Consider the following 23,775-nt stretch of genomic DNA (forward strand, 5'->3'; position numbering starts at 1 on the left):
GCACGTTGGAGGAACCATTTTAATTGCCAACATCATCTCCACTTTCCTTGAATTGAGGAACCATTATTTTTTTACCCCAACACAAGTGAAAATGAATAATATTGGACTGTTGAATTGAGTGACAATCAAGGTCTAAAATATCGATATTATCGGCAATAATATTGTTTTTTTGAGAAGACGATATTTTCACACTTATCCACTTAATTATCGTCAATATATTGATATTTTTGTCGATAATATCACGATATATTGCCCAAAAATACTTGAAAATGCTAAAAGGTCTCAATCTTGAGCATAGAGGGATTCGAATCCCTCCCATTTTACTCCTTCAACACCTTGACCACCATATCACTTATGTTTTTGTGAAAATATGCTAAAATATTTATATACATGGTTTTGTTTTGAATTCTTTTTGCAATAAACAAATTTGCACCTGACAATGAATCTTTGACAATTTCTTTTCAAGTATCTACTTTTAGCACATAGAGATGATGAAAATAGTGAAAATTTTGAACCTCATAGGAACTCTATGTGGTACTAAGTCACTCATGTATCTTACCATGCAATGTATAAAGTGTAAAATATTGTACTAAATCATTATATATAAATGATTATGGTGTGTTTAAACTTCTTTCATTAATTACTACATATTTTCTACACTTACAATGTTTGCCAGCTCGCTATATAATCAACTTAAATCAGTTAAATCCATCATGCAATGCATTTTCTTCCAATTTTTTGTGATAAACTAATAGATAATTGACTAAATAAACATCCTGCAAAGTTTCAATAAAAATTTCCAAGTTTTTCTTACAATTTCCGTGGTTTTTATTCAATTTTTATCGATATCGATAATATCCCGATATTTCTATCGAAATTTCCGTGTTTTTGGACTACTGAAATTTCCGATATCATCGATATTTTAGACCTTGGTGACAATTGAGGCATGTTGGAAGATATTAGGGGCTCATAACCAAATCAAAATCTCCCATGACTGACAATGCTAAAACAAAATTTCGGCGAATATGTAAAACCCTAGACGCTAAAAACCAATTCTTGGGTCCTCGGTTCAAATTTGGACCAAATGTGGTCTAATATATAAAAGCCCAAACCTTTACAGGCCTGGCCCAAATTCTCCTTCATCCTTTTCGTCAAACCTATCAAGTTTATTTGAGACGAAAAGGCTGGCCTTCGGCCTTCCACCGTCATCAGAAGGCATGGAGATTCCAAGGTCGTCGTCAATGGCGCTTCTACTACTATCCATCTTCATCCTCCCAAACTTTTTCTGCCTATGCAGCGCGATCGAGTCGCCTCAGTACTCCGTGGTTCACTCGGAATCCGACTTCGAGATCAGACTCTACAGACTAACCCCCTGGATGTCTGCTCCTGTTACGGACATCTCCTTCGAGAAAGCCACCAAAAATGGCTTCCACAGGTATTTTACACATTAACCCACCTTGGCGTTTTTTATTTTATTTTCTGGGTTTTTATTTTCGTTAATTAATTGTGAATATCCGCCATGAAATTCCTTTGTAATTGATCGTTTGGTTCTCTTTTTCGGACCAATAATTGTTAAATACACACCATGATTTTCTCTCCGCACCCAGTAATTGTTAAATTTATATATGTTTGCTCAGTTTATGGTCCTTGCATGTTATGCAAATTCAGTTCTTTGAGCTGTAAGAGTAAGAGGGAATTCATACCGTATAATGATCTATTCATAAGTGATATTTTGAAATTTCTCGGAACTAAGGTGTAGTCTTTGGAAAACAGTAAGATTTTGTGTTGTTAAGTGGAGAAAATCTGAGAGATGCTAAAAGAATCGAAGGCTATTTGAGATAGTTTTGATTTTCGAAATGGGAAGTGTTATTGGCACTCCAAAAATCTCATTCTACACTTCTCACAAGTGTATTTTTCTTTCTAAATATAGAAAGTTTGGAGTGTAGAATGAGAATTTTGAAGTGCCAATAACAATTCCCTTTGAAATAAGGCAAGATATGGTGAAATCATTTCTTCAGATTATAATCTTAGGGTGCCACTATTCCGGGTTCAGTTAGGCTCAAGCTCGATATATTTCCCATTTCTCGGTGTCCTTGTATCACCTTCACAATCATGTGCAACTTCTTTTAGCAACAGATACATTGTTTTTTACTTGTAGATGAGTCATGGGTGTGTTGGACCATTGCCCGTGAGTATCCGTGGGTAGCAGTTGATAAATGTGGATCCTCTTGTGAGTCCCGCATACATCAACGGCTAGCAGCCGCTCAATGTGTTGGTGACTGTCCAAAATAAAGCTTTTAATATGTACTAATTTATCAACTTAATCCTCACTTACTGGAAAATATGCAGTTTATTTGTTAACAACGCTGCAGGAGCACATAGCATACAATTCGCTTATATATGCTTTTGCTAATGTGTAAACTTGGTTATCCATGCTTTCTTTCGTAGTTGGCTAGTTGGCTAGTTGGTTACTGTCAATACTTTCCTCAGTTTATTTTAATTTTAATTGTCCGTTGCACTTTGGTAATAGTTTCCCGACCCATTAACTCACAGACTGTTCCAGTACATCCAAGGTGCCAATTTGAACTTCTCTCGGATTGCAATGACAGCGCCTGTTTTGACAAGCATAGTCCCGGGAGCTGGCCCCCTTCACTCGTCAGCCTATTTTGTCAGATTCTACTTGCCTACGAAGTTCCAAAGTACCCCTCCCACACCCCTCCCCGAACTCAACTTGAAATCCTACACATGGGACAGTCATTACATTGCCGTCAGGAAGTTCTCTGGGTTCGCAAGAGATACTAACATTGTGAAAGAGGCAGAGAAACTCGCCACCAGCTTGAGCAGGTCTCCATGGGCAAACTCTACATCAGCAGAAAGTAGCTACGCTTACTCGGTTGCACAGTACAACTCCCCATTCCGATTTATTGGTCGTGTGAATGAAGTTTGGGTTGACGTCAATGCATCTGGAGTGGATGGCTATAAATCCAGCGAAATAGCTACGTATTGACATTCTGCAGTTCATGGGCATATATCGAAACTTGGGTTGTTAACTATACTCGAATGTGCTACATCTTAGTTTCCATACCTGTATCGGTATGTATATATGAATATGATGACTGTAACCTTTGTGCAGAATATGCAGTCCGTTACAAGGTGTACTTCGAACAAATTCTATGTTGAGTCCTGTTTCAGGATGGTGTCTGTATAGTGGGAATAAATGCAAGGTATTTTCGACCTTTACGCTGTCAAAGTGCTATTTCGGAGAAAAAGTAGGTGTTGTCTGGAGTTATAATCGTATATGGCAGATTCCGGCAGCAGATTTAACGAAAAACAAAACCGATGCATGGATTTTCTTAAGACCAATTAACCACGAACCCAATTCGATTGACCAAAATTGACAAATACATAGATTTGATACGATCAGTGAACTATTAATCGTACTTAATTGACCAAAATTGACATTAGCATACACTTCCTAAGACCAAATGACCATGAATACTGATTCGATTCACCAAATTATTGACCAATTCGAATAAATAACCATGAATATTACTTGTCTCAGATTTCTTTTGGGGCTCTACGTTTGTCTTCCATGGATTTGGTCTCGGTGGCCGTGCCATACGTACTCATCAGTCCGGCGGCATATGTATACCGCATTGTTGCCCTCGTGACGGCAGTACCGTGCGAAGCAGAGCCGGCTTTAGGCAGGTGTGAGTTTCACGGGACAGGCCCCAAAATATTTTTCTTATCTAATAAGTAATAAATATATATACATATAAATATTATATAAAAATAATTTATATAAAATATTAGTCAGAGCACAAGAAAATATGAAAATATTATCCTACAGGCTACACAAGCCTACAATTCTCACGGCTCCACCAATTTTTTCTCAAAGCCCCACCCCCACCCCCCCGGGCCTATTTTTCACATAAACCATGAGAGTAGGCTAAGCCTCACATTGGTTAATAATAATATGGTTCAAATTCATCTTTAGCGATAATCGAACCTAAGACCTCTCACTTACAAGTGAAGTTGAATATGACTAGACCGTAGTACTAAGTGGCAACTATTGTTTCTTGACAAAAAAAAAAGATCATTTTATAAATTTCACACAAAATCCCGAAATATTAGAGACAACCCTGGTGCAAAGACATAGGAACTCAAAACGCCTGCATGCGAAACCAACAAAAACAAATAAAAAATATGAAGACTATGTTTGATTGCCAAGAAACTTATACGTACAGAATGAAAAGGAAAAAAGAACTATAATATATTAATATACGTACGGCCGATGACGTTACGGAGGCGGGGACGTCGCAGTTGGCGTAAGGCAAGGCGCTATTGATCTAAGACTTGAGCATGTCATTAAAAGTAGGTCTGACAAATGGATTGTGTTTGTTGTATTTGTGTCATTTTCATATCATACCCGTTATCTTAACCTGCTCCTAACAGGTAGCTTGATTCGTTAAAGGGTCGTGTCATTTCGTGTGAGGTCATGTAAGAAATTTGCATGCCTAATGTCTAGATTTGTTAAACGATATCTTATTGAGTTCTTAACAGATGACCCAATAATAACCTGACTTGTTAACGGATTCTTAACGGGACACTTTGTTAATGTCTTGACTTATTAACAGGTTGATCTAAAATTTGTTATATTCGTGTCAAGTTATCGAGTCATGCACGAAATTGTCAGGCCTAATTAAAAGTACACAAAAAGATCCAGTCTCCTTAAGACAATACTGATGGAGGAGGAACCCATGTAACATTTTAAAAACTACAACTTATTTGTTTTACATAATTAACAAGTTGGTAAAGCATGGAAAAGGATCCTCTGTGGATCCACCTTGTGTTCCTACCCGTTCATCGTACATCATGCGCTCAGTTTTCGTCAGTTACTATTTGTGTTTAATTTTAAATAAAAAAATCAAATGATTTTTGACCGCACGATGCACGATGAATAGCTAAGATGTGAGGATCCCTAAGATCCTCACAATTTGGATTCGAATGGAATCCAAATCCGTAAAGCATTGCTCATTTCACTTGCAATTTTTGTAGAACCTCATAAAAAGTGATGTATTTTGTCATATTGATGGTCCACCTCTTTGCAAGGTAGACCGTCCTTGTTCAAAGCACAAACAAACGAAGATAGGGGTCGTTGAACCCAAACTAAATTGCACATCTCCGCTCTAGCATGCGACGCCACGTAATTCGCCATTCTATTGGTTGATCTTGGAATCCAAGACCAGACACACGAACTGAAGTCTTCACTTCCCCTGTGAATCTCCCACAAGGTTGGGAAGACTTCCCAATTTCCTTGGTCAATACATCCATTCAGCCAAGAGATAATCTCTTTTGAGTCCGACTCCACCACAATATTCGAGAAACCCCTCTGCTTGGCCATCACACATCCCTCTAAAACACCATTTGCTTCAGCCACCAATGCATTAGAGGCCACGATCTGTCTTCTACGTACTGCCAAGTAGCGAGAAGAAAAGTCCCGGAGTACGACACCAATATGGCAACACCCAACCCCCTTCCTCCAATTGGCATCCACGTTAACCTTCACCACATCCTGCATCAGAGGAGAGCAAGAGGGAGAAGCTCCGACACCTTGGTCCGTCGCAGTCCTCACGATCCTATGCTCTGAGCATGCCTCCATGTAAGAAGAGGCAGCCATAGAAGTAGCAAACACAGTTTTCGATGGGGATGGTTGTCAAGAGTGAAAGTCCGCATCGCACCTAGCTTTCCATATAACCCAACAGGTGAATGTGATATAAGACATTTTTTCCTCCTATCCTCATTCCGTCACGGGTGATTGTGCCATACCTCCTCAAGCCAAGAGTGAAGAGTAGACATCTAGCTTTTATGAACCCGCAACCCTAAGGCACCCCCAAAACATACTCGATCCACCCAAGGGCAGAAAAGTGAGACCTGTCCAATCGACTCCTCTTGCTCAAAGCAAAAAGGGGCAAAAAGGTGAAGAAGCACACCTACGTCGGAAAAGATTTAACTTTGTAGCGATAACGACATGGATAGCTCTCCACATAAAGTTCTTAATTTTGGAGGGGGGGTTATAGTAGACTATATCCTTTTTCCATACCCCCAAATCAACAAGTGTTGAGGAAGAGGGAAGTAGATTCTGCATCCGCTGGGTAGTATCATGGATCTAGTGATACCTAGATATTACCGTGTATCAACTTCTATGCTCATGCGGCCAAATCAAATGATCCCTCTGTTCACCCACGCCAATTGGAGTATCAAGACCCACTAGTCTGTCCTCGTTTTCCACATCCATCACAATTGCATCCATCCGTTAAGTTCAGGAGGGGGAATCAATAAGAGAGGAAACCCGCCTTGAGAGATCCACCTTAACTTCCGGAGTCGGAGCCGAGTGCCCAACGTCTAAGGTTGAGATCTAACGATCCACCTAAACATTAACCTACTCACTATACATAATTTGCCATTGCGCGCCCTTTGCAATAATATCCCTGCTTGAAAGAAGGCTAGCCCAGGCCTAAGAGGATCTTCTTCCCTTTAGAGCTTTAAAGAAGGAACAGTTAGGAAAATATATTTCCTGGATAACTTGGGCCCACAGTGACTTGAGGTTGTGGATAAGGCGCCAACACTGTTTTGCCAATAACGATAGATTGAACTCTTTCAGGTTCCGAAATCCTATGCCCCTCCTCCTGTTTGGGCAATCACAATGACTCACGGCTCACCCAGTGGATTTTCCGCTTTCCCACCTTTTGCCCCCACCAAAAATTAGCAACCGCCGCATCAATATCATTGCAGATATTGATGGTCCACCTCTTTGTAACTGTATTTACTTCCACCATTTGTAATGTACGATTCTCAATCTCAAGGTGTTCATTTTTGTATGGCTAGCAACCAATGTATTATATCTCCCAGTGCTAAAGTAAGTTATGAATTTTGGTTATTTTTGTCCCTTGGCAATATTTTTCAACTCTTGTTGTTAATTTTGTTCTTTGAAACAAATATTATGTATTGTAGGAAAACATGGCTTTATTATTGGAATTTAGTCAAGGTTAGAGATCTTTTTCTAAAGAACAGAAAAACTTGGAAATCATCAATGGTCCAAAAAATGAATGTCTATTTGGGCCTATTTGGTATCGTATTAAAAAAAAAATTTAGAATTTTCAAAACATTTCCTATAACAACTTTTAAAAACAATTTTCTTTACGATAAAAAATTTGTTTGGTATGAGATTCAAAATTGTCTTTAAATTTTAATAATTAAAAAGAAAAAAAAACCTACAACAACTCTCGAGGATTCAAAAATTACTACTGAATTCAATTGGACATGTAAAGAGATGCAAAGAAAGGGTTGGAGGAGATGGAGACGAAAGAAAAGAGAAAAATAGGAGAGGTTCGGAATAGAGGAGAGAGGTTCGGAATAGAGGAGAGAGAAAGAAACGAAAGAGAGGAAAAGAAAAGGAGAGATAAAGATAGGATAGAGATAGAGAGCTGCCAGAGAAAGATCGGAAGTGAGAGGAGAGGAGAGATAAAGTAGTGCTTTGGAGTTTAAAAACTCACTTTTTGGGTTTTCTAGAAGTAGGCTAAGTTTTGGGAATTTTAACGAAAAGCTTATGGTAACGAAAAACCACATTTTTACATTAAAAATTTAATCTTGGTACTATTCACTTTACCCTTTATTTTGTCCTTATCGTTAAAACTCACAGTTTTCAAGCATTTTTCATTAGTTTTCCTAATTTTTAAGTTAGTTTTGAGTTCAGTTTTTTTAAAACAATCCAACCAAACAAGTATTCAAGGTGTAAAACTTAAAAAGTGTTTTTAAGTCTAAAAATTTGGATTCAAATAGATCTCCAGATTGAATAATTGGTTTACAATACGCTTTTAGAGAGTCTTTTCTTCTCGGATTCCAGCCTTTTACTTTTCTTATAAAAGGCTTTAGTACCAAACAGACTCTTAGTTACCCAAACAAAGAATTATTGACTGTGAATCCCAAAAGCCTGGCTTAATATTATTGGTATATTTTCACATCTCTACTATTGATTATATTGACACCGCTATGGACATTACATTTCTTCATTATTCTTTTCCATGTCAATTTTTGAAATAATTGTTCCTGTAAAGAAACTGGCTAGGTATGCTATTCATAACCTTCTTTTATGTTAGCAAGGAAACCGTTGCCATCAAACTCGCCAGGTACCCTGTCGTAAACAACCAAAGGAATAATTGTCTTGCTTATTCCTTTTTTTTATGTAGATTCCTAGAACGCGGAATAGGATAAATGCTTACCAATAATCAAAACAAAGATAGTAGTGGGAGCGGTGTTCTCGTAGGGCGTAGGAAAGATGGTGACTGAGAAAGGTAGGTGAAGGAAGGAGGAGACGACATAAGAAGAAACGCGAAAGTTTCATGTTTGCTAGGTTTTATGGTATTTCCTTCTTTTTTTTTCTTTTTTTTTTTTTGAAGTATTTTTTATTGAATAAAAATTCATATCAGTTTAAATAATATGGCTGTTCACCTAAGATGCCACTTAAGATGATACTAGCCTCTTATCATACACTTATGTTAATTTAAAGTTTTTTTCCATGGTTTTTTACAAAAAAAAAAAAAAGGAATTTAAGTTTTTCTTATTTAAAATTTATTTAGAAATAAATTGGAAGTCAAGCATAAACCACCCATTAATGTGGGAGATTTTTGTTTTTGTTATTTTTTTTTAAGTTTTAAATTCATTCACAATAAAAATGTGTTGAATTACTTTAACTTTTTTTAATTCAATTGTAATTTGTGAAAGTTTTGAGGGGCAATTTATGGTATTTTGAAAGCTTCATCATTTTGGGGCGCTTCATTTATAAACATAGATATAGATAACATTATGATACAAATAGATTATAAGGGTAACATGCTTGTAATACGAATTCTTTTAACTTTAGGCACAATATAACTTAATTACAAAAGATTGAGAAAGTAGGACACATTAGTGGGGGAGAAGGGGAAAATGAGGAAATAACTCTGATTTAAACTCTAATCACTTTTGGCCCACTTTTAAGATATCAGCTTTTTGGATAATAGAGAGACCAAAATTTTAAGTCAAATTTATAAACCAAATGATGTATCACCCATAAGAAATAAATACGGTAATTAACATGTAAGTAACAATCCGATCATCAACAACCACATCATTTGATTTACAAAACTTGGTTTTAAACTTTAACCTCCTTAGCATTATCCCAGTTTTTTTAGGAAGCACCTGGAAGTACTTTTTAAGTTAGCACTTGGATTTATAATAAAACTTGGAACGTGTTTTGTGAAAAAAAAATCACTTTACGCCAACGAGCTCAGAATTAATTAATAGAAAAGCAATTCTAAGTGGGCTGGTCCAAAACTTATAGAGATAGATAGTTACAAGCAAATAAAACATGGGCTAACTGTAATATTAGCCCACTCAACTGGAAGTGTTATTGAGTGGAGCCAGAATATGAGCCCTAGATCCAGTTCCCGTACTCCAAACAAAAACGCAGATTGGGACGGCGCGTGTTACAAATGCGCTTCATGGGAACGCGTGCGAAACAGTACCATAATCAATATACCAGTCAGAGTTATAGTTTTCTTCGTAACCGCTGCTGCAGGTAAGAGAATGCTGCCAAAACAAAGCAGGATGAAACTGCCAGTTGATGGCCATAGTCCATGCCAATTTCCAGCCTCAGCAGAGCGAGAGAGCATCTGGCGTGGAGTGTGTGTACTGCCAACGTGGCGTCCTGTGCTAATCGTACAATGTATACAGACGCCATAGTATATTCGTGTCATGAAAGTACATTTCCGAGCATAACGACCCCTTTGAAGAAGCTCATTATATACACATGCAAGGGCAGGCTACTGTTACTCCACTTGATTCCTTTCTCTCTCTCTCTTTCTCTCTCTGTCTGAAGGAAGAAAATGTTTGCAGCTCAGCTTACACAACAGCTCATAGATTTTATCCGCTCGTTGCGAGAGCAGGTGAGATCAACACTCCACCCCCTTTTCTTTTTTGCCTTCTTTTTTTAGTTCGCTGTAAGTACTTCTTTTTGAATTTTGTGGAGTTTCATATGCTAATTTATATGTTTATTTATTTATTTTTCAGAAAGAGTGGTGAAAAAGGGTTTTAATTGGTTTAGCTCTAATATATGGTCAACTTATTTAGGACTTGTAATGCTGATTTTATTGATGAATTTGAGATATATCTCTGTTGCGGTATTGGATCATTGTTTTTTGCCTTAGTCACAGTTGGTATTTGGTGGGACTGGTCGCTGGTTCTTTTAGTGATTAGGGTTAATGCATCAACACGTTAACATATTGGTTGGTCGTAACTAATCACCATGTTTCTGGCAGGGCATACTGGATGACCGCTTTGATCAAATCAAAGAGTTAGAGGATGAAAATCCTGGTTTAGTTGTGGAAGTGCTAACCGTTGCTATTCGTAGTGCTGACTTTACCATAGATGAACTTGAAAAAAAACTGTAATTCTCTTCAGTGGCTCCGATTAAATGACGTTTTAGTATAACTGTTGCCTATCTATAGTGACTCATTTTGGAGAGGTCAATTACAGGAATGGAACTGTCATCGACTATTCTAAGGTGAGAGAACTTACGCTCAAGCTCAAGGGAATTAGCGCGAGGTAATACTGCCAATTACATCTTGTTGTGTACATGCAATTCACTCAAAATATTTATGATTTTTATACATCCGCTGTGTCATACGGCCAAATTTATCAAGGCATAGTTGCTAAGATGTTCTTACTAATTAAGATGTTTTTGTGTATGAGAAATGAGATTCATGTTAGATATCCAACAGAGTGACTAAACGAACTTTAGAAATTCCTTTTAAGTATACTTGGATGTTTGTAATATTTGTTGCACCTGTTTAAGATTCGGAAGATTTTGTTAGAAAATTTCTTGTTTGGATGTAAACGTTTGCAAGTTATCATACCGTTAGTTAAAGGATTTCCAATTTTGGTTAAGCAAATTTGCAAGTGAGAACTGAAAAATCTAGTGAATGTGTCCAAGCTCATTGCATATTAATACCGTTGGAAGATATATAGTCGGTTACTAAATTTCCGATTTGGATGTGAAAGAACGTGAAATGGAGATCACATTTGCAAGCATTTAACTTAACAGAATTGATAATTAGCAACACGTAGCGCGTGGATGAAGATTCATATGATTGGTTATTTATGAAGCCGTGCATATCTGAAAACATGGAAAAAGTAAGGTGCTAACTAAGAAATCCATTGAAGTCAACACGTAGTGTGTTTAACACGTGGCATATAATCTATCCATGCTCATGCGCGGCATGTAATCTATTCATCCTATCCACGCTCACGCGCGGCATATGCCGATTCAAGTTCCAAATAATTCCTATTACAACCTTTAATAGAATAAAAGTAAGAACTGTTACAACCTACTATGGTAGTGCATGTATTGCTCATATCTTTCTAGTCCGTACGTGAATTAGGGAGAAAAGCATATGAATAGAAAAATTGACTGGTTTCCTGTGACACTCTGCATATATGCCCTGCCTGAATCTGTGGCAAGATCTATCACATTGAATGTTGAAGGTGCTAGCCCTTCGAAAACTGATACTAATTTGTGGTGTCGTCATACTCACCTCACATATACTCTTCAACTATATACCTTAGTTTCTTCTTGAAGCACATAATTTGGGCATCGCAGGACTTATTTCCTTTCCGACTATAGTTGTGTTCGAGTTTCGACTCTTGACTCTCGATTTTTTCTTTTACTGAGACCCCCTAGTGACTATTTTACCCCACGTAGTCTGTTTTACATCTAGGGGTAAACAATGTTAGCAGACATAAATTAAACGCTTTATTATAGCAAGTAAATGACAATGGCTTCTAGGATTGGAGTTTCTTTCATGACATAGATGATTTTATAGATTATAGATGCTCAAATTGTTCTGCATTTTACATAGGTAGATAATATTAATTTGGTTTACTGCATTTGGAGTTACAGTGTTGGTGGTTGCCGAGTGGCTGCAGCTTGTATTGAGCTCCGAGAAGCTTATGTTGCAAATAACAAGGAAAGGTACGATTTTGTTCTCTTACTACTACATCATACAGTTCTATTTCTTTTGTTTTACCGCACCACATCTTCAATCAAGTTTTAGGAATACATGCTACTCACATTCCACAACTATGAAAATTCCAAATTATTTCATTTTTCAGAACTGTAATGCTAAAGTAGGTCTTTTAGCCCCTCATAGCCATGTAGGAAAACAAAACTAAATGGGAGCGAAAGAGAATTATCTGACAAAAAGTATGCCAGGGTTTTTAAACTCTTTAAAGATCTCTCTCCCTTCTGCCTTCTATTAATTCACTATATATCTTCGGTTCCAGTTGAGTAGTTATACTCAATTTCTCAAAAGTTGACGAGAAAGAATATTTACATTTCAACAACCTTTGCAATTCTCTCAGACTTATACAAATCATCTTATGTGATCTACCGTAGAGACCTTCTGGTTCTCTTACTAACCTTCTTTTTAATGAAATGCTATGTTTTCAGGTGCGTTGCGGGCTTTGACGTGGTCAAACGTGAATATCTTATCTTGCGGGAAAACCTGAATCACATTCTTCAGGTAATACTTGTAGTGAACTTAGATCACTCTCAATCTTAATCTGTAGAAATGTATCTCTTCATCTTTTCACCCATACTGTTACATAGTATGTTATATAAAGAAATACGTGGAGGTACATAGAGGTTCTGGTCATATGTAGATTAATGAAGAGAAGGGAACATGTTGCCGGACAAAAGAAAAATGATAGAACTTTAAACTTTTGAATAATTAAGTACCAGGGAAGATTTTTACTGTCCAACTGATTGCGAAAGGAAATTTTTTTTTTTTTTTTTTTTTTTTTATCATGTGATCTATTATTTATAGTATATTACTAAATGCTTTCATTGATAATTTCCTCGATCGAAAATGTTCTAATTGATTATTTCTCTTCGTTATTTCCTAACAAATAATCTGGAAATAGTCTGCAGTGCAGATAGAACGTGAAATCAATGCCAACAAGCCCAAGAGCCGTCGTCAGTAGACAGCTGGTTTGTTCATTCGGTCTTTAGAAATGGCTTCTCCGGAAGATCAGATGTTTCTTTGTTTAATGTTGTATTTGGTACTTTTAATTAAGTTCACTACTGTTTAGTGAACATAGTATTTAGCTATTTGAGACTGCCTTTGTCTGTCTTATGTTGTGATATGAAGTTTGGACTTGATTTCGTATCGCCTTTAACATGTATTAGTAAATTTGACTGCTGTTGGATAGGAAAAAATGCTTCTTGCAGAACTTCTATTAGACAAAATAATGAGAGAGAGTAGAGTTCTTGCAGAACTTTTCTTCTTCTTCTTCGATCTGTTCTTGGTAGAAAGAGAGACAATATAGTTAGAATGAGAGATTTAGAACGTTGGATTGCTTCAACTTCTGTGATCAGTTAACAGAAATCAACAGAGTCTTGTAAATTTTAGGGAAAAGGATGGAAGTTCCTCTGCATATAATTTCATGCCTTTTGGATGAATTAATAAGAACCATATAGGGAAAAGGATGGAAGTTCCTCTGCATATAACTTCATGCTTTTTGGAATGATATAAGGAATCATCAGAACTTGAAAACTGATTTTTTACAATTTAAGTTTGCTGAACATAAAATGGAGAGTTTCACTTTCACAAAGGCAAGAGGAAGATCAGTACAATTTGGCTACAAAAGATTAGGATTTAGGGCAAAGGTAGGGTTAGGCAGAGACAAAGCAGCACAATTAGCATAATATTATATTCATATCATCATTATCGTTCTCAAGTTTCTCAAGTTTCTCTCTTAGCACAATTAGCATAAGTATTAGAGTTTTTTTATTTCAGAAGTAAGAAATTTTAAATTAACATAGCCCAGCTCTAATTCCATATATGCCACCTTCACTATTACATGCCCACCACATTGCAACCCCCACCATTATCGTGGTCTTCGTTGCAACTCCCACCATCACGCCACCACAACCACCTCTCCTACCATGTCATCACAACTATTACCACCACCACCACCATTCTCATTTCCACCATCATTGCCAGCGCCACAACCATGCTATGTACTGCCACCCCCACCACATTTCCATGACCATCACCCCACTCCAACCACCATCGCTGCGACCACCCTAGCATCATGGCTTTCACCACCACTTCCACTGTCATTGTCGTTGAGTGACCTTATATGTGTTTACAAGTAGTTGGGCTACTTTTCATATTGTCAATTGGTTTTATGATGAAACCTCAACTTCTTCATGATACCAGAGCATGTGGTCCAACGAAAGAAGGACCAATGCTCAACGTCGCTCGATTTGTAATGTCCACGTGTTAGTCTTGAAAATTCCCTACACGTGATGGGGAGTGCTGAGAACGTGAGAGTGAATCCTACATCGAAGAAACAAGGGACCTTATATAAGTAGTTGAGATTAGTTTTCTGATAGAAACTTATTCAATTGTCATCTTCACTCCACCACCAACAATGCCTTCACCCATCATCATCAACATCGTCACCACCCATCACTATCACCGCCTCCACCCCCACACCACCATGGCCTCCACTCCCATTGTTGTCGCCACCCTCACTCCCACCACCAACACTGCCGCGGTCATCGCCCATTATCAGGACCGCCTTCACCACCCACCAAGTCACTAACATCACCATAACTAGTCAAACAACTTCACAAATACAAAGAAATGTGAATTCCATCATTTTAAAAATTCTTTATTAATAATTTTAAATGTCCTCATCTAAACATAAAGTAACTTGGTCCAATACAATATTGAACCGACATTGACTTAAATTTTAGCCGGTTTCTAATATAATGATATATTTGTAGTAACTAATCACCATAAGACAACCATAACAATTTTGGTGTTGAACACATTATTTACGAGATTTGAACGTAAATTATAAGAAGAATACTACTAGATTCTAGCACGAAGTGCCCATTTTCCAGTAAAAACAGATAATCCTTGGGCCTTAGATTGGGAAAACGCGTGTTACAGACTTGCACCATGAGAGCGTGGGAAACAATATCAAAATCTCACACATCGAGTGACAGCAAGAGAGAGAGTTGTCTTTCTTTCGTAACCGCTAGGCGCCTAAAGGAGTAAGGAAGTGGGGCTTTCCAAGTGAAGCAAAGTGCAGGTAGGAGAGACAAAGAGAGAGAATTCAGCCAAAGCAAAGTGCAGAATGAAACCGCCAGTTCAGATTGTGATATTATACAGACATGCAAAGCCATTGAAACACTCCACTTCGCTCTCTTGTTTCTTCTCTCTCTCTCTCTCTCTCTCTCTCTCTCTCTCTCTCTCTCTGGAGGAAGAAAATGTATGGGGCTCGACTTGAACAACAGCTCTATGATTTTACCCGCTCTTTGCAGGAGCAGGTTAGCTCACTCCTTCCTCTTTCCTTTGCTTTTCTTAAATGCTAATTAGCTTGTCTTTTCGAAATCCTTAATTATTTAATTAATTTTGGTTTTTTAAAAACTCCTTTTTGAAATTTGGTGAGCTTTATACGTTAATCTAAATGTCTATTCATGTTTCTGATTGATTTGCATGTAATACTGAAGACTTGGGTGTTACAAATCTATTTTGTTTGGTGAAGGAGGAGGGAAATTTAGAGGGAGAGAGGGAAACAAGAAGCCTGCGATGGCTTTGCTAATTTTTGTAGATTTTTCTGGATGGGGTGTGTCTCTATAGTGAAGTAATTAACTTTATCACAATGCCACAAAATAAACCCAAGAAATATGGTTGAAAATGGTAATTCCCAAACGTTACCCATTTTTTTTTATTATGAAATTTCACATAATCTCTCTATTTTAGGTGTTGCATCATTGTTTTCCTCTTCACCGTAGGTCCGTAGGGTTAGTATTTGGTTGGGCTGGTCACTGGTTTTTAGGGTGATTATTGTTTATGCAGTAACAGGTAACATTTTTTTCCCAACAAACAAAAAAGGATCGTATTAAATTTAATTTACAAACTAATCGCCATGTTTCTGGCAGGGTATATTGGCCGACCGCTTTGATCAACTGAAAGAATTAGACAATGAAACTCCTGGTTTGGCTGTGGAAGTAATAGCCATGTTCATTCGTGATGCTGACTATGGCATGGAAGGACTTGAAAGAAAACTGTATTTTTCTTCAATGGTTTCAAGTAATTGCTATTTAAGTTTAATTATTGCCTATACATATTGACTATTTGACAGAATTCAGTTTTATGAGCAAACCTGTTCTCAACTATCCTAAGGTTACAGACCTTACGCACAAGCTCAAGGGAATTAGCGCAAGGTAATATTATTGTTGATTACATCTCAGATTTCTGCCTATTTACATGTATTTCAGTCAAGAAATGTGTGAATTTTATACACCTATGTCGTAAGACCTTCAATGATCAAGGTAGAACTGCAAAGATGCTTTCTTTTTTTTTTTTTCTATCAGTTCATAAAACCAAACTTATAGTTAGCCTTCTCTTTTACCATGTAAAAACTAATTTCTTTTTTTCTGTCAGTTCATATAAAACAAAGGTAATCTCATAGCAATAGTTTTGAGTTATGATCTTAAATTTTTCTTCGAATCTTCATTTTTTAATTTTATATTAAAGCTCATAAACAAATTCTACTCTTATAATAGAATCATCTTATTACTCAATTTTTCATAAATTTTAAAGCCCCATTACTCTTGTTTTATAAATTTTTTTCACGCCAATTATAAAAATCTTAATTTTTTTTTCAATTATTGATATTGCTATATTTAATTTAATTTTTTTTGTATGTTTTAAAGGTCCCTCCTAAGAGGAGTTTGAGGTTTTATCACAAAAGTACTCGATATTAGTTAGAGTATGGCAATCGTATTTAAACTCATCATTTTTCTTTTCCCCACCGATGTGGGATAGCGAACACTTATTTCTTGAGTCTCGAAATGTTTTTTTAATTGAGACCCGCAGTGAATATTATACCTCATAAAATCCATTTCTAATCCTGGGTATCCATTATAAGCAGACATTAAATAAATGGTTTATTATCTACAAGAGAGAAATTGCTAGTCAAGTTTTAAATGTGACAAAGGAAAGACAAAGGATTATGGGGATGGAGTTTCTTTTCTGACATAGAAGATATTATTTCCATCTATTGATTATTTCTGCATTTTAGTATTATATATTATTATTCTCATTAGGAGCTCCAAAGGATGCTCGACTTTTATATCTACTTTTCCACTTAATTAGTATATATTGATATGTTTGCTGCATTTGGAGTTACAGTGTTGGTGGTTGCCGGGTGGCTGCTGCTTGTCGTGAGCTCCGAGAATCAAGCCTTGCCTATAATAAGGAAAAGTAAGAATTTTTCTCTCATCACCAAGCTGCTAAAAATGAAATTACTTGTGTCCACATCATACAGTTATAATCCTTAAAATTTAAAGCACTCCATATGCCCCTCATTTCCATGTAGGAAAATAGGACTGGATGCAATTCTATGACAAAAAATAAGCCAGGGTTTTAAAAGGTTTAGGTTTAGGGTGAATAGAAAGAATAACACTAAACAACCTTCGCAATTCACTCAGATTTATACAAATCCTCTCTATTAACACTATTTCAACAAATGCTATGCTTTTAGGTGCTTTGCGCACTTTGACGTGGTCAAGCGTGAATATATTTACCTGAGGGAAAAGCTTCATCAAATTCTGGAGGTAGTACTTAGAGTGAATTTTGATCAATCTTAGCTTTAATCTGCAGAAATGTTTCTTCTTTAGAACCATCCATGCCGTTACATTCTATCTATGATGCATGGACACGGGTAACAGCCAGCGTATCCCGTATCTGACACGCAGGGATACGGATACGCATAGAATACGTGTGGATACGAGCCCGATACGTATCGGAATGAAGGGATACGTTATTTATTGATGAGATACGCGTATCACACTTTTCGGATACGTTTTCAACTAAATCAGAGGATAATCCAACTAAATCAGAGGATAATCAGAAGAAAAAAAATAAAAAATAAATCAAGAAATCCGCACAGAATCGTGATTGATTCCAATTAGCTAAACTGAAACGATTGTTTGGCTAAAACCCAAAACGATTTTGGGTATAAAATAATGATTTACCTATTTTTCTTCACTTGAACCTCAGAAATCAGAATTCAGAAATCAGACTTGTCGTCTGATACTGCTCCGTCGTCTCCGTCCAACTGCTTCGTCGTCTCCGTCCAACTGCTTCGTCGTCTCCATAGTCTCCGTCTGCAACTGCTGGTAAGAGCTTTCGACTTCGTTTTCACTATGTTAATTTTGAAGCTCAATTTGGTTCCCAGAAGCAGAACCCGGATCTGCAGCTGAAAGGAAAGCTGCTTTCCTGTTTTTAATTTCGAAGTTAAAGGCTATTGCTTTGAGTCCTGATTCAATGTGTAGGTTGGAAAAAGGGCTTTTGCTTTTTGTATATAATATATTAAATTAATATAGTAGTCGAATGAATGCAGCTTTGTGGCACTGTCCGTGGAAGCACTCAAAGCTTTTGTTTATATTCTTTTGCTTTTTGTATATAATATAATAAAAAGGGCCTCCATATATCCTTACGCCAACATTTTTCTATTGGAGCCCTTCATGATATTTAGATTATAATACATTGTTCTAGATATTATTGTACTTTTATGATATTTAGCTTAATCTGTTATGTAAATTGGGAATACAGTGTTCTAGATATTTAGATTATAATATTTTATGTATATGCTTTCATGATGCATTTTTTATTTCTTAAGTTAATATAAATTTTTCATGTATTAGTCTTTGTCTATACGATTATACGATGAATTGACTTTTATTGTTTATATGTTTGTTAATTTAGGAAGATGAATCACCCTGATAATCATGTGAATGATAATGCTAATCTGGATGAGATTGTTGAAAATTATAATGCTCCGCTGTGGAAGTATGTCAAAAAGCTCGAAAAAGTGGGAAATAGAGGAGGAGGAAATACTAAATTTGAGTGCAATTATTGTCAAAAAACTTATAAAGGATCCTACTCTAGGGTCAAGTTTCATTTGTTAAAAATGTCTGGAAATGGGATCGTGCCTTGCAATAAGGTTACTAATGAAACTCTTGCGGAAATGAATAAGTTAGTTCGAGAGTGTGAATACAAGTTGAAGAGTTCTGCTCCTAAACATGTTTCGTTGCCCAATACTGGTTCATTCTGTTATGATCTACCTGAAACAAATCTTGATCCAAAGAAGAGAAAGGGAATAAGTGGGCCTCTCAGTAAAGCTTTTAACAAGGAGGCTCGAGATCAATGTGATGCCGAAGTTGCAAGGATGTTTTATACAGGTGGCTTATCATTTAACCTTGCAAGAAATCCGCACTATCGGAACTCATATGTTCGTGCTTCTACACTTCCAGGGTATGTTCCACCAGGTTACAACGCACTGAGAACTACTCTTCTGCAACAAGAGAAGAGTCACATTGAGCGGTGCCTCCAACCAATCAAGCGCACATGGAGCACTAAAGGTGTAAGTGTTTGCAGTGATGGGTGGACAGATGCTCAAAGGAGACCACTTATTAATATTATGGCAGCTTGTGAAAGTGGGCCAATGTTCTTGAGAGCAATTAATTGTGAAGGTGAATACAAAGACAAGCATTGTATTGCCAACTTTCTTACAGAAGCTATTAAAGAAATTGGTCATGAAAATGTTGTTCAAGTGATCACTGATAATGCCCCTGTTTGTAAAGCTGCTGGGTTACTTATTGAGGCCCACTATCCCCATATCTTTTGGACACCCTGTGTTGTTCACACTCTTAATCTTGCTTTGAAGAGTATATGTACTCCGAAACAAACAGAAGTTTCCTACGAGGACTGCAATTGGATTTCAACTATTGCTAGTGATGCTTGGTCCATAAAAAATTTTATTATGAACCATAGCATGAGATTGTCCATGTTTAATGAACATTGCAAACTAAAGTTACTTTCCATTGCCGAAACAAGGTTTGTTTTCTCCACTTTTTTTTTTCCTTATTTAATTATAAGTTGTCCTAATTTTTAAATTTTTCAGATTTGCTTCCACACTTGTGATGCTTAGAAGATTGAAGGAAATAAAGGAAGGTTTACAACAAATGGTGATTAGCCCGAATTGGGCTTTGTACAAAGAAGATGATTTGGTTAAAGCAATGATGGTGAAGCAAAAGATATTGGATGAGGATTTTTGGGAGAAGATTGATTATATTCTTTTCTTTACAGCTCCAATATATGAGGTTATTAGAATGGCTGACACAGATAAACCTTGTCTTCACTTGGTGTATGAGTGGTGGGATGCTATGATTGAAAAGGTGAAAGCTGCTATATACAGGAATGAGCGCAAGGCATTACATGAAAAAAGCAGCTTTTTTGATGCGGTGTATCGCATTTTATTGGAGCGATGGACTAAAAGTAGCACACCACTTCATTGTTTGGCACATTCATTAAATCCAAGGTAATGATTTTGCTAACTTACTTATAAATTCTTCTAGATTAATTTTTAGTTATGAGTACATTTTTAAACTGTTATTTCTTTTATTTTAGGTATTATAGTTCAGAATGGCTCCAAGAAGACCCTAGTCGTCTTGCTCCACACCGAGATGTTGAACTTACAATTGAAAGGAAAAAGTGCTTTGAGAGATACTTTTCCAATGAGGAAATTAGAAGAAATATCAATGTGGAGTATGCCTCTTTCTCTATGTGCTTGAATGACTTTGGAGCTATTGATTCTATGAATGATAGATTTCATTTGGAACCAGTGATGTGGTGGATTGTCCATGGAGCTTCTACACCTAGTCTCCAATCCATAGCGTTGAAGCTACTTGGACAACCTTGTTCCTCCTCTTGTTGTGAAAGAAATTGGAGCACTTATAGTTTTGTTCACTCTTTAAGAAGGAACAAGATTACACCACAAAGAGCTGAGGATTTGGTATTTGTGCATAATAATCTTCGTCTTTTATCAAGGAATAGCTCAACCTACAAGGAAGGTATTACTCAATTGTGGGATGTTGGAGGAGATGGCTTTGAAAACTTGGGTGAAGAAAGTGTCGGGATGCTTGAAATAGCTAACCTTTCACTTGATGAACCGTCATTGGAGACTACTTTAGTTACTGGAGGAGACATCATGAATGTGGAAGTTGAATGAGACTTTGCTTTTTTTAATTTTCGTTTGGATTTTCATTTTAATTTTTCAAGTTTGAAGACTAATTGCTTGTTGGATGGACTATCTTTCTAATTGTTAGGAGTTTATTGAAATACATTTAAACTTGAGTAATAAATTTGAATGTTTATTTTATAATATTTTAGATATATTTATTTATTTATATATATTTTTAATTGCCGTATCCTTGACGTATCGTGTCTTCATTTTTAGAAATTTGACGTGTCCCCGTGTCGTATCGTATCGTATCGCCGTATCCGTGTCCGTGTCCATGCATCCTGCTATGGAAAGAAATATATGTGGGTTAATAAGAGAACCTGTTGCCAGGAAAAAAAATAATATTTGAGCTTTAGTACTTTCTAACAACTTATGAACATGCGGATTTTTATTTTTAATTGTTTGCAGAAGGAAAAAAAATAGAGTTATTGGTCATTTCCAGCATCAATACACTATATTACTAAACAATTTCAGTGGTGATTTCTTCCATTCAGTATATCCTCATATGCTTATTTCTCTCTTCTTTTTCTTTTCCAAATATACTCTGGACATATACCGGGTACAGATGGAACGCACTATTATTGATCCTTATGATACCAAAAAGCGCTGTAAGTAGAGAGCTAGTTCTTCGTTCGGGCTTTTAGGAGAGTTTCTTTGGAAGATCAGATGTTTATATCGGCTGTGAAATACGTTTCCTGGAACTGAACTTTAGTATCTTTTTATAAGCAGGTTATGACTTGTTTAGTGTTGTATTTGGTGCTTTATAATAAGTTCATGCTAAGTGAATTGGAGACTGCTTCTATATCTATACTCTTGTAACTTTGATTTTCGTGATGGAATGGTACCAGGCCATGATCTTTTTATGTTAATTTCTTAAGGTTTTAGCTTTTGGAAATAAGGATTCGAAGAACAATATTGCAGAGAGGCTTGAGTGAGAGAGAGTAAAATTTCATAGTGTTTCATTAATCAAAACCCTAGCATATAGAGGCTTGGAGAGATCCTATTTTTCAAGGATCAATCTCAGCCCTCTAGATCATCATGAGCTATGGTCCTTCCACTTGGGAATGGATCCCGCAACACAGTACATTCAAGAGATAAGAACAAACATAGATGTTCATCTTTCCCGAAATAGTAACTTAACCTAACCGTTGGACATTTAAACATAACGACTATTACTAAAAATAGAAACTTTCTTCATCTTTGCAAGATCATCTGCAGGTTGATTTCAAACCTTGTGAGGAGCTTAATTCTCAACAGCCTCTCCTAAGCTGCTCACTGGTTTCACTCCAAACTTGAGTCTCAAGTAGTTGAATCTTTCTCTAGATAATGCCTTAGTAAAGATATCTTCAAGTTGTTCTTCACTTCTGTAGAACTTCACATCAATCACTCATTCTTGTAATGCTTCCCTTATGAAGTGAAATTTCCTATCTATGTGTCTAGTTTTCTGGTGGAAGACAGGGTTCTTCACCATAGAGATTGCAGACATGTTATCATAGAATAGGGGTGTTGCATCAATTCAGTTTCAAATGGTTTGAGCTTTGAAGCACCCTACTATTTATCGATAGGCGAGAACAGACTGCTATTGGCTACTTCGCCTATCTATTCTATTATGGCCGACTTTTCCCCAAAATCATCAAGTACAAACCTTAACCACCTGAGTTGAGACATACTCAGCTTCTGCAGTTGATAGAGCAACTGTGTTTTGCTTCACAGAAGTCTCAGAGAAGACACCACTGCCAAAACTAAAGGCATAGCTTAAGGTACTCCTACAATTATCTTCACTTCCTGCTCAATCAACATCACAAAATCCTACAAGGATTGCAACTTTGTCTTTTGTGTACTCAATTCCATAACTTAGTGTGCCCTGCACACATCTTAGAACTCTCCTTCCAACTCCAAAATGTTTCTTTGTGGAATTGTTCATGAACCTTGACAACAAACTAGCAGCATACATCAGATCTAGTCTAGTTGCCATCAAATACAATAGATTATCTACAATTTTTCTATACATGCTTTCATCAGCCAATCCACTTTCATCTATCTTCTTGAGCTTATCACCAGTAAGTAGAGGAATAGACATAGGTTTACAGTCTTCAAGGCTAAACTTCACAAGTAATGATTTTGTATATGACATCTTGCATATATTTCATCTAGGCTCTTCCACTTCACGGTTGTAGAGCTAGGAGTTGAGTTTAGACTTGAACATTCACTGTTATTTGTTTATTAACCAACAATATCTGAGACCAATTGAGGACTTGCAACATTTTCAATTTGAGTTTCATGAGGTGAACTTGTTTGCATTTCATTGTCACTAGTGTCATTCTCAAAACTGATAGGTACAGAGAGTGACTCAACCTTGTTGCTTTCCCAATTCCAAGATTGATTTTCATTAAACACTACACTTCTGGAGAGTATAATGATAGGAGCATATTTATGCGACTTTGTTAGCCTATTTCCTTGCATTTACTCAGTTAGTTTCTATTTATTAGTGTTTTAAGCTATTTTCGTGTGTTTGTAGGTCCAAATGGCAAAGTTGGCAAGAAAAGGCAATTTAGAGCAGTTTAGAGC

The 23,775-nt window shown here is 36.6% G+C and overlaps 4 protein-coding genes across 4 annotated transcripts; all 4 read left to right on the top strand.

The window, feature by feature from the left end:
* Window positions 1-1,165: 1,165 nt before the first annotated feature.
* LOC137742435 (uncharacterized) lies at window positions 1,166-3,240 on the top strand. The gene is made up of 2 exons (XM_068482301.1): window positions 1,166-1,435; window positions 2,554-3,240. The coding sequence occupies exons 1-2, from the start codon at window positions 1,218-1,220 to the stop codon at window positions 3,005-3,007; spliced, it is 672 nt and encodes a 223-aa protein (XP_068338402.1). The 5' UTR covers window positions 1,166-1,217; the 3' UTR covers window positions 3,008-3,240.
* Window positions 3,241-9,926: 6,686 nt separating this feature from the next.
* On the top strand, window positions 9,927-13,080 carry LOC137743021 (histidine-containing phosphotransfer protein 2-like). The gene is made up of 6 exons (XM_068482943.1): window positions 9,927-9,986; window positions 10,359-10,486; window positions 10,576-10,644; window positions 11,999-12,070; window positions 12,548-12,620; window positions 13,021-13,080. The coding sequence occupies exons 1-6, from the start codon at window positions 9,927-9,929 to the stop codon at window positions 13,078-13,080; spliced, it is 462 nt and encodes a 153-aa protein (XP_068339044.1).
* A 2,302-nt stretch (window positions 13,081-15,382) lies between these two features.
* On the top strand, window positions 15,383-18,305 carry LOC137743022 (histidine-containing phosphotransfer protein 2-like). The gene is made up of 5 exons (XM_068482944.1): window positions 15,383-15,442; window positions 16,058-16,208; window positions 16,261-16,342; window positions 17,665-17,737; window positions 18,183-18,305. The coding sequence occupies exons 1-5, from the start codon at window positions 15,383-15,385 to the stop codon at window positions 18,303-18,305; spliced, it is 489 nt and encodes a 162-aa protein (XP_068339045.1).
* A 488-nt stretch (window positions 18,306-18,793) lies between these two features.
* On the top strand, window positions 18,794-21,421 carry LOC137743912 (uncharacterized). The gene is made up of 3 exons (XM_068483840.1): window positions 18,794-20,021; window positions 20,089-20,505; window positions 20,595-21,421. The coding sequence occupies exons 1-3, from the start codon at window positions 18,895-18,897 to the stop codon at window positions 21,193-21,195; spliced, it is 2,145 nt and encodes a 714-aa protein (XP_068339941.1). The 5' UTR covers window positions 18,794-18,894; the 3' UTR covers window positions 21,196-21,421.
* Window positions 21,422-23,775: the final 2,354 nt, after the last annotated feature.

Source organism: Pyrus communis, chromosome 8 (assembly GCF_963583255.1).
Source record: "Pyrus communis chromosome 8, drPyrComm1.1, whole genome shotgun sequence".
Lineage (NCBI taxonomy): Eukaryota > Viridiplantae > Streptophyta > Magnoliopsida > Rosales > Rosaceae > Pyrus > Pyrus communis.

What these genes read in the sequence shown, in the direction of transcription:
- LOC137743912 (XM_068483840.1), top strand. Translation starts at nt 18,895, where the DNA reads ATGAATCACCCTGATAATCATGTGAATGATAATGCTAATCTGGATGAG. An exon ending in CTTTCCATTGCCGAAACAAG is followed by an intron (nt 20,022 to 20,088) that starts GTTTGTTTTCTC and finishes TAAATTTTTCAG; the next exon opens with ATTTGCTTCCACACTTGTGA. An exon ending in GCACATTCATTAAATCCAAG is followed by an intron (nt 20,506 to 20,594) that starts GTAATGATTTTG and finishes CTTTTATTTTAG; the next exon opens with GTATTATAGTTCAGAATGGC.
- LOC137743021 (XM_068482943.1), top strand. Translation starts at nt 9,927, where the DNA reads ATGTTTGCAGCTCAGCTTACACAACAGCTCATAGATTTTATCCGCTCG. An exon ending in TCCGCTCGTTGCGAGAGCAG is followed by an intron (nt 9,987 to 10,358) that starts GTGAGATCAACA and finishes TGTTTCTGGCAG; the next exon opens with GGCATACTGGATGACCGCTT. An exon ending in GTTGCAAATAACAAGGAAAG is followed by an intron (nt 12,071 to 12,547) that starts GTACGATTTTGT and finishes CTATGTTTTCAG; the next exon opens with GTGCGTTGCGGGCTTTGACG.
- LOC137742435 (XM_068482301.1), top strand. Translation starts at nt 1,218, where the DNA reads ATGGAGATTCCAAGGTCGTCGTCAATGGCGCTTCTACTACTATCCATC. An exon ending in ACCAAAAATGGCTTCCACAG is followed by an intron (nt 1,436 to 2,553) that starts GTATTTTACACA and finishes ATTAACTCACAG; the next exon opens with ACTGTTCCAGTACATCCAAG.
- LOC137743022 (XM_068482944.1), top strand. Translation starts at nt 15,383, where the DNA reads ATGTATGGGGCTCGACTTGAACAACAGCTCTATGATTTTACCCGCTCT. An exon ending in CCCGCTCTTTGCAGGAGCAG is followed by an intron (nt 15,443 to 16,057) that starts GTTAGCTCACTC and finishes TGTTTCTGGCAG; the next exon opens with GGTATATTGGCCGACCGCTT. An exon ending in AGCTTCATCAAATTCTGGAG is followed by an intron (nt 17,738 to 18,182) that starts GTAGTACTTAGA and finishes CTTGAACCTCAG; the next exon opens with AAATCAGAATTCAGAAATCA.